Source organism: Pelobates fuscus, chromosome 1, assembly GCF_036172605.1.
Source record: "Pelobates fuscus isolate aPelFus1 chromosome 1, aPelFus1.pri, whole genome shotgun sequence".
NCBI lineage: Eukaryota > Metazoa > Chordata > Amphibia > Anura > Pelobatidae > Pelobates > Pelobates fuscus.
The window spans coordinates 397,660,867-397,673,058 of record NC_086317.1 but is presented as its reverse complement, the minus strand read 5'-3'; the positions used below and the strand labels follow the sequence as shown (position 1 = coordinate 397,673,058).

Genomic DNA, 12,192 nt, shown 5'->3' with positions numbered 1-12,192 from the left:
AGCCCCGCCTAACTAACAGAATCAAACGGTCTGACTAAAGAGCGTTCGATCGAGCGGTGCGCCTTCGCTCCTTCCCTCCGACAGAGGGGGCAGATACACAGATTCAAAAACCCCTTTGGGCCTACCGCACAATCGGTATACCCCTAGTGGGTCCTGCCGTCTAAAACAGCAGTTGTCTTACCTCCTCATTCCTGAACCTGAGTTCACACTCATCGACGGGGACACCCCAGCACTTCTCACGTAGAGGCCGATGATCTCCTGGACAACAGACCAGTGGCGCCGAGACGAAGGGAGGTCCACGCAGAAGTTCAGGGGTGCAGCCGTAGAGAACGTGGGCAAAGATAGACCGTCTCACGCCTCTGCCTCTCAGCTACCGTTGAACGATGAGCTTCCCGGCCAATGCACCAAATGATACCGGAGAAACTGACGGAAGCCAAGCACAGAGAGATGGACACAGGTTTCTTCAGGAAGGAAGAGATTCTTTATTGGATCACCGATCGGGACTCAGAGGGACTAATGTCACCAAAATACAGCAAGTTCTGAGCCCCGGACAATAGTGCAGGCTCCTTATATAGGCATATAACTCCTCCCATATTAAGCTCCACCCGCACATTCTCTTAACCAATCAACACAAATAAGAATTAACTTCCTGCTTGACCGCATGGCTTGTCCAGCACAATGGAGGAGGGGAATACTATATCCTGTATTCTTGCACATGCTCCGTACACTACTGATCGTATCTTGCCTCGTGCAACCAACTGATCGATACGTCAGCATATGCACGTACACATGCCACGTGGTAATCTCGGCCTACTAAATTTATTTTTACCGAGATTCCACCACACTATCACTTTACTAGTTACTTAGATTCTGCATGTTGCGTTATCGACAATCCTGACAGGAAATAGAAAGTACATGCCTTGACATAGATGATTATCTCATGCAGCATACACAGTGAGCACTTGGGAAAAAGGAAACGTATTCCGTGTAATAAACCTATCACTGGAAAAATGTCCTTGTATTTAGAAATATTTTAGACATTTTCAGTCGTGCCAGAATAGAGCATATAGGAATATGACGCTCCCTGTGTCTGTGCATTTTTCATATATATCTCTACATATAACACACATGGTATATATGATACTATGTAAATACTGTCTCCTATATATATATAATTATTATACAAGCACATGGGAAGTCCCATTCACGGGACTCGGGTAAATTGTGTTAAAATTCCCCTTGGGTTTGGTTCAATCAGGCTTGGCCACTGCTTGCCAGCTCTTGCATCATGCTCCATGACTCACGCAAAACTCGTGACTTCCAACGGGACACTTCCGCCTCACACCCTCCATAGAAAGCCAATCAAGCCCCTCCCGCGCCCCCGCTCTCACGCCCTCCGCAGGACCTGGCTGCCACACCCCCAAACTCAGTTTGCGTTCCACGACTCGTTCGGCCGGGTCGTCCTCGGCTTCTGATTAGTTCACCCAGCGCGCGCATGCGCTCTGAAGCCGGAGCGCTCGCGACAAGCCTCCAGCAGGGAAAAGGGGCCAGGAAGACGCACGATTGGTTGTTGGGGCGAGCGACCTGACGCGTTCCGTGTCTTTGCGTCCTGATTGGCTGAGCCGCCTCGTATATATACCGCCGTTCGCCGGCCCGAGCTTCAGTCGTTTTGCTGAAGACGCAGACGATGTTTAACATGAGCCCAAGGTCTACCGCCGAGAACCCCAATACCACCCTGCGCTACCGCCGCCTGTGTCACCAGAGAACAGACCCCACGTGGAGAAAGGTGACTGCCCGCTGTCAATGGCCACCATGTATCTCTCCTTTATCTCTGTTTCCTGTCTGTGCTCTCCTAATGAGGGTCATAAATAAATAGAACCACATTGTACTAATAGTCCACCCATGTAGAATGTACATTCCAATATAGAATGTTCATAGATTAGTCTCCTATCCCCCAAGGACATTGTGATTTATCGATAGAGACCTATTGGTCTCCATGGTGATTACTCCCCATCAATATACTATACATGGTGATCACTCTCTCTATTTAGCCCTCTGCCCCCAGAGTAGTGGCACGTCATGGCACTTACCTTGTTAAATAGCCCCCCTTCCCAAGTGTCTGTCTTGACTGTCAATGTCTGGTCCAGAAAGTCTGTCAGCATGTAATGACCTGCCTGTTTATCTCTGATAACTGCAGACAGCTCTGCTCTGATCTAAGGAGCAGTAAAGGATTACATTATTTAGAATACTATTTATTTTAGAGGCTGACGTTGGTTTAGAAGAGACTAATCTAAATTTTAATGACCGTCTTTATTGCCATGTTCTTCTTTTAAAAGGCTCCATCTTTTGTTGTGGTTCCAAAGCTAAAATGTGTTTTTTGTTATCCGTAACTTTTTAAGTGTAGGACAGCAATGGTTGAAATGTCTTAAAATCCATTAATGTTACGTATGTGCTGCCATTGATGACTGAACACTCTTGAAGAGTCTTGCCACACGTTAAATGTACATATTAGGGTTAACCTGCCCATTCCCCTGCATGTAAGGTCATTACAGATGTAACTTCATGTGGTTCCATGTAAATGGCTGCATGGCTTCATTTAAAAAAAAAAAAGCTGGGATTTCCAGCCCTCCATTCAGTTTGCTTTAGCTTTGTGAATGTTAAATTTCCCTGATCCAGCTTATCTTCTGGAAAAAGCTGGCATAAGTCCATCAGCTGGAAAACTAGTGAATTGATGCAGGAAGCATGATCAGACATGTCTGCTGCTGTCTCTGCAAGGCCAGTTATAGTCTCTAGGGACCCTGTGAATGAATGAATGTGTTATAAAAATCTTCCAGCACTATTGGTTAAACAGTTTTTTTTTTTGTTTTTTTTTTATATCTATGTAGAATTTTTTCCATAGACTAGCTAATGTGTCTATTGGTATGATGGTGTATTGCAGCTGTTGAGGCTGGCAAAGCTTCTTGGGAGTTGTAGTTCCAAAACAATCTACCAGTTGACCGATTGTAAGCGAGGAGAAACCAATCTGCCTTGTCAAAGACTGTAACCTTCAGTGTTAACTCAAGGTTATTGTAAGTGATGGTGTAGCAATAAGTGTGTTTTGCGTGACAAACAGGAATGCACAGTGACACTGCATATTGTATCTCACTCTGTAAACACGGTTCCTCACTAAATCCTGCCAGACTGTTCTGAATTTCCTAATTCTGTCATGATTTTTTTTTTAAATCTGAAATTGTGGCTTTTAGAAGCTATGTAAAACTGATCATGGATTTTTATTTTATTTCAGTTTTGGAAGAGAAAGACAATCTTCATTCATCACCACACCTGAGGTAACTAAATTGCTGATGTGTAAAATTGAGACTTTAAACTTAAACATTCGTGTTATTGGCAGCTTGTGAATGACCTATATTTCACCAGGTTCATGGCCCACTGTAAGCCTTTCTGCGGCAGCTGTGATCATGCGATCCAATCTTTCAATTGCTAATTATGTACCGAGAAATCCACAAGTCCGGTCATAAACAAGTTGCAAAACTACATGCCATAAACAGGGACAAAGTGCAATGCATAATTGCCTCAGGACACACACTTACGCGCTGCAGATACGTAATGATTATGGTAAACTTGGTTCATGGTCAAAAGGCAAATTCCATCTTGACAGCCAGGTAGTCTGGTAGGTGTACTTGCAAAATTCAAACAATGGATACTAGCTAGTTTGAAGCTTCTGTTTGTGACTTGTCTTGATGTAGACAAATTTAACTGTACTTCTGGGATGTAAATCTTGAAAAAATGACCACTGCTTTTAAAGCACAGCATACCTGGTATAAATACTGCTAAAATACCACTGTAAGGCGGATTTGACATTTATGCATCCAAAAGACCCTAGCCAAATGTTTAGTAGGTCATTCTGATCCTATCTTGACTGAATTATTGCAAAAGTTGGTGCAAAGAGAACTTTGCACCAACTGTCTGTTCTAAACCAGAAGATCTGCTATCTGTGTTAATTTTCTATCAAGTTTTTTTTTTGTCTAAGTTAGTGGAACTGCTCTTTGGGGATAAACTGCTTATTCCATACACTTGGCTAAACAGCGGTTTATGGGCTAATAGGAAATAATGGGATACTTAAAGGTACACTGTAGGTACCCAGACCACCCAAACCCTTTTGCACTTAGTGCTGTAATGTAAAACACTGCAGTTCCAGAGAATGTTTACACTGCGGCTCTAAGTCTGCTTTCTTTGGCTGTCTAAAGGAATCCTCACGGACCTCCAGCATCAGATTTTCCCCATAGGAAAGCATTGAATAATGCTTTCCATGGGGAGGTCTAATGCGCGCGTGCGGCCATTGCCACGCATGCATATTAAGTCTCCCCCTGCTGGCTGGCGTGGGTGGTGCCTGACCCAGTGCCGAGGGACATCGGTGCTGGATTCAGGTAAGTAGCTGAAGGTGTTTTTTTTACCCTTTCAGCGACATGGGGTGGGGGAGGAGGCACTCCAGGATTCTCTAGTGCCAGTAAAATGGGTTTGTTGTCCTGGCACTGGAGAGTTCCTTTAAGATTGGAGACCTTTTCATGGTGTTAAAGGGGTCTGTTTGGATCAGCAAGGAGGCTCACTGAATGATTTGACTTTGGTTTTGCAGCCCAATCCACCCATTAGTGAGATCAATTCTGGTGGTCTCCAAGCAGTTGCTTTATAGACCAGCATTGCAGACTACAATCTGTAAACGGCAATTGCCACTCTCAATCCCATCAGAATTTATTGCCCATGTTCAGGCAGCATGAACAGGAAGTCCTTTGAAATTCAAGATTTTCCTAGTGCCTTAATAAAACAAAAGATGTCATCTACACCTCAAAACTACATTAAGATGGGAATGGCTTTGGTGCTTTATGTACCCTTGAACTTCTTTATTTAAATGCTTCTTCTGTAGCCTTCATTTCCTTTAGGACATTAAAACTGAGATTCCAAATCCATCACCAACAGATCTGATATCTAGGTTTTATTGCACCATCCAACTTCATTCTGTCGGTATCCAGGGATACATGGGAACTGTCCTTGGGCAGCAAATTAGTCACTTGTGCTGTGAATTGGCACTAGAACTTATCCCTGTAGAATGGGGGGGGGGAGGGGGAGATAAACAGCTGTACATTCTTAATGTCAGCCCCTACCTTGGAACGGTCACCCACGACAGTTGGGTGACACATCCCAATCTGCTACCTCCTAGTGCTTGGAGGTATTCAATTTACTTCTGTGAGCTGGCCCCACTTTCAAGTGAATGAGCTTCCAATTGCGGCACAGTTGTGTATGCATGCATTTGCAGGTTGGTCCTCTGATGCCGTGAGGGGTTGTAATGAAATGTATAGAACATCCAATAACTCTTGGGCTACTTCAGCAAACAAACCTTACTTCAGGCAAGACTGCAATTGTGCTTCTGTATTTCTGTAACACGGAGATTTGCGGTCTATGAAATTGAGAGTTAACTGATTTGTTTAATTTCCACTTAGAACTGCAAGTCCTGTTAACATTATCCTTCAAACAATATTCTAATCACTAAAACAACTTTAGCTGGTTTTAAAGCAGCTTTCGTGTGTAGATCCATGCCCCTGCAGTCTCGCTACTCAGTCCTCTGCTATTTAATAGTTAAATCACTTGTTTTGGTTTATGCAGCCTTAGCTGTGATTCGCACAGCCAACATGAGAAATATTTAACTTCAATTATATTGTCTTATTGCAGTGTTTTTATTTTAGAGGCTCTCATCTCCTGCTCTGTTAATTAAAACTTAATCAAACATAAGGATACTACATGCTAATAACAGAGCAGGGGATAAGACATTCTAACTTACACTGCAGTAAAGGAAGTTTAATCATTAGATCTCTTTATAGGAAATGTTGGGAGGGTGTGTAACTGGCAGGTGGCAAGTGCTGCATAAAAACGGTGAGGCTGCAGGAAAATTAGTTTTTTTTTTTTTTATATAAATAAACAACTACATGTGGGTTATAACTCTGGGCAGCTTGTAATGTGCATTCATCTGTTTCTTTTCTAGGAAGTCTTTTGTGCAAGGACTGCCAAACCATGATGGCAGAATCTCTGCCCTGCTGTGGCCCCATGGGCACACTGGCCGGATGGGAGTTGGAAGCCTGGTATGAAGATCTACAGGACATCTTGTGTTCAGAAATAAAGAATGCAGACTCTTTCCAAGCTGCTGGGTGTGAAGAGCAGGTTAGCTTACATTATCAAAGTATTAGAGTATTCAGTGTGAGATCCTGTGTCCTGAGATATTGTAGTGTCTGTATACCACAGATAAGTCTATATCCAGCCCAGATCATTGTTTAGTGAACTGGGAGTGATTAGTGTTGCCCCAAGCTCAGTTGCTACCTCAGATCACTAAAGTGGCCATGGACCTTGGCATAAATTTTTTTTATTTTTTTAAATTTTTTCCCAGTGTAAAAATAATCTAACTTATTTGGCTTTAACCTTACAATCTTGGCTTGTTTGTCTCTAGATTAGATATCTAACGTGTGCTTTTATAAATATTAACCTGACTTGTTGGTGAAATGCCCTATTTAATATCAGAGTGCAGTAATTAGTAATGCAAAAGTTAGATCCATAAAAAGGTCCAAACTGCTTGGCTGATTGGTTTACCTGTTAAACTTCTTGTTTTTAGAATGGGCAGATGCCAGTGGATGCTTCCAATGACCTTTATCAATGGACATTTGAGACAGACTGTCCTTTATCCGTGGAGCTCAGTGATGAAGATGTTATTGCTTTAGAAGCTGTTGTAGACCAGCTTCCTACTGAGGTTTTGGAATTTATTAGCCCTGTGCCCCTTAATGACAATATTGCTCCCTCTGAGTCTCAAGAGACTGAAAATGTCCAGAGTGCAGCATCTGAACCAGAACCTTGCTACAGCAGCTCTCCATCCCAAATCCACACAGAGGATGAGGAATCCAGCACTAGCTTGTGTGGCACAAAGAGAAAGAGGAGCAGTAAACAAAGAGGAGGGAAGGTTCGTGTGAAGGAGCGAGAACAAGAGAATGACAAGAAAGTGTCCTATCTGGTGGCTGAGAATGAACGATTGAAAGCTGAGATTGAACGTCTAAGTGTAGAAGTGGAGAAAACTAGGAAAGATTTGATCGAAAGGATGGTGAACCTTAAAAGGGTTTAAATTTAAGACCAAAGACTGGACTGAGTGGTATGAACAGCATTTAGAATGTTTTGATGTCTGCATGGACACTCCTTCACCGTGATGGATCTTGTACAGTTCTTTTTTTTATTTTGTTTCCTAAAACAAAACCAGGACTAATGGCTAGCTGTTTAGTTTGGGGACCTACATCTTGTGTATGTTTAAACTGTTTATTGGATAGTATGGCAACTTTATCTAAAGCAGACCAGTTAACTAAAACCTGGGGTTTATTTTCACTTTCCAGTTGGCTCTCCAGTACTTGGTGACCACACAATTCCAAAACTGGGGATTATCCAGGTTTCAACATATATCAAACGTGGACAGGCTGTGTGGGCCTTGGGCTGGCTTAAACTGCTACTCTAATTCCCTTAAGCAGTTTGCAAATGTTTGAGTGCATGCTAGGAATTGTCTGCACAAGACATTAACTAGAAGTGCAAATAACAATTTAAACTTAAGCTTTAAGAAGTACTCTGGGTTCTAGTTAACTGGTCTTAACACTTGCAAAACCGTTATATAGAACTTCTGTCTAGGATTTCTCTTCATATATATATAATAAAAACCTGCACATTCTGTGGAGTATAAATGCATTCTAGAACTCTGCTGCATCAAGTTTTAAGACAACCGCACATACCAAATGAAACCATAGATTGCATGTAAAACCTTCACGGCTTGCAGCCTGCCTACTGAAAGTACATTGCCTAAACTTGCGCCCAACAGAGAAACAGATTTTATAAAATGTACAATTGTGTGACTTATGAAGAAATTCACCCCCTCTACCACAATCTGCAGAATACCTTCCTTCCTTACATTGTTCACTCTGGTGGTTATGGTATCATCCTTTTTAAGCCAGCAATATATGTGCAGACTTTTATCCTGTGTATAACCTCCTCATAGTGGCTACTGCAGAAAGGGTCTAAGCAGGATTCTCAAGGCCCAATAGGCAGCAAAACCCTCAGGATATATGCTTGCAAAAAAGAGAATATATGTATAATCTATTGAAATATACAGACTGGAGGAGTCGCCAACTGTCTGCTAGCTTAACATCTTTAAAATGATGATTAGCAGCACCTTGTTCAGACCCAAATGAGCACCCCTTTTGTTCTAAAAACATATTTTTTATGCTCTGCTTAAGCCCTAAGCTTAAGACCACTCTTCTAAAAGACCATGCCCATTTAACTGTATAGAAGGTGGTTTTTAAAGTGTTGCTGTGAATTGACTCTAGATCAAGCATGTCAAACCCGCAGCCCACAAGGATCATCTTTACAGCCCAGCAAGCTGCGAGTACATGCTGGTGTTATAACAGAGTAGGTACATGCTTTCCCCACGTTGCATGTGCCTACTATGCTAAAACTCCAACCGGGGAGCTCAGTGTTCCTGCTCCCTTGCGCGCGGTCTTGAAGCCAGGTGCCGGAATATGTACCAGTGAAAAATCCACCCAATGAATAGGCTTGGTTTTAGCCATCGGGGGGGGCTGTCTGACACTATAGAAATAGGAGACATATACTGGGAGCTCTGCAGCAAAAGCTATTTAAGCCCTTTACAAGCTATACTGCCTGCATCCCTCAACTTACACTATTGTGGGCTCTTGGTGGAGTGTGTCTAATTACCGCTCCAGTCGTGTGAGGTGGACCTGTCACGAGGCAGACCTGCAGCACTAGAGGGGGATGTGGCCATTCCCTCCACCTGTTCCCTGACTCTGCGGGTCTTCCACTACCCTTTCTCTTCCCCCACGTCCCCCTGCCAGTGCGGGTTATTTCTGCCTGTATCTTAAGAGCTGTGGTGGATGTCTGCAGGCCACATTACCCTTTCCAAAAGGGCACACACCCCTGGTTTGCAAGATTTCTGGTCCAGGCTCAGGAACCACATGACCGCATCAGGAGGTGAGCCACCAATACCTACCTTGTCTCTGTCCTCCCTGGCAGATGCTCTTCATTGCTGGGACAGGGCTTCTTGTAGAGAGATTCAGAGTGAATCGTGGCTAAACAGAACTGGGAAATCAAGGCGGATTAAGTGCTTAGGCTAACGCAAAGCATACCGACCTAAGAGAAGACATCAGTACAAAAGCCTCTTACTACTTGCGTTACCTGGGTCCCCTCATTTCCACTTATCAATTTGCTGGACTGTTATGCACTCTCAGGGCAGAAGGGGTGTGGACTGTGATGTGTAACCCAAGGGCACAGGCTAACAAACTACATCAAGCATGTCAAACTCGCAGCCTGGCGAGCTGCGAGTACATGCTGGTGTTATAACAGAGTAGGCACATGCTTTCCCCACTTTGCAGGTGCCTACTTTGCTAAAACTCCAGCCGGGGAGCTGTGTTCCTGCTCCCTCGCGCGCTGTCTTTAGTGAAGCCGGGCGCCAGAATATGACATCATATTCTCCGGCATCACTAACCTGCACAAGGGAGCAGGAAGGAGATCTCCAGATATCTCCCAACACCAGCTCCCAAAGGTAGGGAACAATAAATTAAATGATGTGAGTGCAAGAATGTGTAAATGTGTGCAGGGCCAGCCTTAGGGGCCCTGTGTGAAAAATCTTAACAGCGCACCCCCCCCCCCCCCCCCCCCCCCAAAAAAAAATCATCCATGTATTCTCTGTGTGATAAGTGTGCTATGTATTGGTTGTATGTGATATTTGTGCTGGGTTTATTGGCTGTGTGTGATGGTTATTGAATTCAGATAAAAACATGCATTTAGGCGTGTGTGTGTGAATGCAGGTGTATATTTTTGCAGAGTTATGTGCACACAGTTATACATATACACTGTCAAATCCACCACATGCACACAGTCGCAGGCAGATAAACACTCACACACAATTACAGACTTACACACACATACTTACATGCAGACAGCCACACATACACACACACAGAGGCAGGCAGACAGTCATACACACACAGACAGAGCCGGCCTTAGGGGTGAGCGAGCTGTGCGGTCGCACAGGGTGCCATGAAAGAACAGGGCGTCATGCACCCGACACAGCTCGCACATCCCCCGAGTGACAGGTGTGAAAGAGTGCACAGAGCACTTCTATAATGCCTGTCGCGGATTTTCCTCTACCCGGGTCTATCAGTGGGGGCGGGGCTCAGCTGCCAGCAGGGTGGAGCTAAGCAAGCGGCATGGTAAGTGAGTGGGATGCAGGAAGGAGCATCTGCCCTCAACTACACCTACACATACACATACACATACACATACAGTGCCCCTGCACTGCGATTACTCCGAGTGCCCCTGTCCCATCTACTGCCACAGTGCACCTGCCCCCAACTTCTCCTAGAGTGTCCCTGCCCCCCCCCCCCCAACTACCCCTAGAGTTCCCCAGCTTCCATATTTCCTGCCACAGTATCCCTGCCTCATCTACTTTTACAGTGCCCCTGCCCCCAATCTACTCCTACAGTGCGCGGCCCCTCATCTACTGCCACAGTGCCCATGCCCCCCATCTAATGCAACAATACACATGGCCCCCTTCTACTGGCCACAGTGCCCCTGCCCCCATCTACAAATTACATGGATGTAGGGGTATGACCAGGGAGGGGCGCTGCAAAGATGTTTCGCACAGGGCGCCAAAAGGCCTAAGGCCGGCCCTGCACAGACACACACAGGTTTATATATATATATATATATATATATATATATATAAAATCACATACACACACTGACAATCACACATAGTTACCTCTGTTCATTGTGTAGGCAGTGCAGCTCCTGGAGACTATTTGGTGGGGAAGCAGGGACTCCTTCCTGCTTCCCCTGCAGAAGTTATCGGGCACATATAGCTCCACCCTGTCGCACGGTAAGCTCTGCCCCACCGCAAATTATTTTTATTTTTTTCCATTCCAGCCATGTGTGAGCTGTATCGGCCGCAGGGCACCCCCTGTGCTCGCACACCCCTAAGGTCGGCCCTGAATGTGTGTCTGTCGGTCAGTGCTGCATTGGCTGCGACTGCACAGTGGAGTAGCTGGAGGTGCATAGAGGCTCAGATGTTGCACAGTGTGGTAGAGGGGGGGGGGGGGGGGGGGGGAGACTAGGGTTTAGTAAAGGCAGGTGCAAGTTTTTTTTTTTTTTTTATATATACTGTACTTTTTAAAATAAACCTAAATTTTTATGAAAATGTAAGTTTTTTTTTTTTTTTTTTTGCACAAATTTAAACCTTATGTAGCCCGTGCCAGACTGAGTTTGACATGCTTGCTGTACATGTTTACCTGGTGTTCTGTCTCTGCAATCTTCATTCCATGGAATGCCATCACCGGTATCACCCACCTGCTCACAGCTTCTGATGTTTGTATCTCTAGCATGTGCTTAGTTTTATGTTTGATCTACTCTACTCACTAATTCCTACCATGCTATATGATCTTGTTAATCCATTACATAAGCGACTTGTCTTACCGTTCACCTTTTTCAAAAATTGTGCTGTACTTCAGCCATGTCTAGCAACCTCTTATTGACATTATTCAGCGCTAATCTTTGCCATGTCTATGTTTCTAAATTATTTGCAATGCACAACTAAAATAATTTTAAAATTAAAATTTCTAAAATGGGTGATCCAATACCAGTCGGGACCAGGTGGATTGCTGTTTACAGACCAAGCTTGCGAAGCTTCGTGGGAGATGTAGTTCCAGAATAGTTTGTAGCACTAGCTGTATTAGACCTACAATAACCTAAACTGTACAGTGCGTTAAATGCTAAAATACACTGACTGAATAGTGTGGCATTAGTTTGTTATGAATGATGCAAGCTATTTTGTATCCATAGTGACTGCATCACTTACAGTGAAGATACAGTGTCATTAGGAATGTATGGTAGGCTGCCTTTAGATAGAATCCCATGGGCACAGTACAATGAGTAGGTAATTGGTGTTACCATAACACTGTTCTATTTAGCTGTTAAAGCTACAGACGTCCTAATCAGAAATACACTGAGGCTCTCAGCAATCCATGCAATCCCTTGCAATTCATTACAGCTCATAAAACGGCTTCTTGTTTTCTATGGATGGGTAGCTCTTCAATGAAAATAAGAATACAAAAA

The 12,192-nt window shown here is 44.1% G+C and overlaps 1 protein-coding gene across 1 annotated transcript; it reads left to right on the top strand.

Annotated features, from left to right (window-relative positions):
* The first annotated feature begins 1,654 nt into the window (after positions 1-1,654).
* Positions 1,655-7,717, top strand: DDIT3 (DNA damage inducible transcript 3). Its single transcript, XM_063444774.1, has 4 exons — positions 1,655-1,786; positions 3,284-3,326; positions 6,032-6,207; positions 6,653-7,717. The coding sequence occupies exons 3-4, from the start codon at positions 6,061-6,063 to the stop codon at positions 7,151-7,153; spliced, it is 648 nt and encodes a 215-aa protein (XP_063300844.1). The 5' UTR covers positions 1,655-1,786; positions 3,284-3,326; positions 6,032-6,060; the 3' UTR covers positions 7,154-7,717.
* Positions 7,718-12,192: the final 4,475 nt, after the last annotated feature.

Coding starts and splice junctions, on each gene's coding strand:
- DDIT3 (XM_063444774.1), top strand. CDS start 6,061: ATGATGGCAGAATCTCTGCCCTGCTGTGGCCCCATGGGCACACTGGCC. Junction 6,208..6,652: donor CTGCTGGGTGTGAAGAGCAG/GTTAGCTTACAT, acceptor TCTTGTTTTTAG/AATGGGCAGATGCCAGTGGA.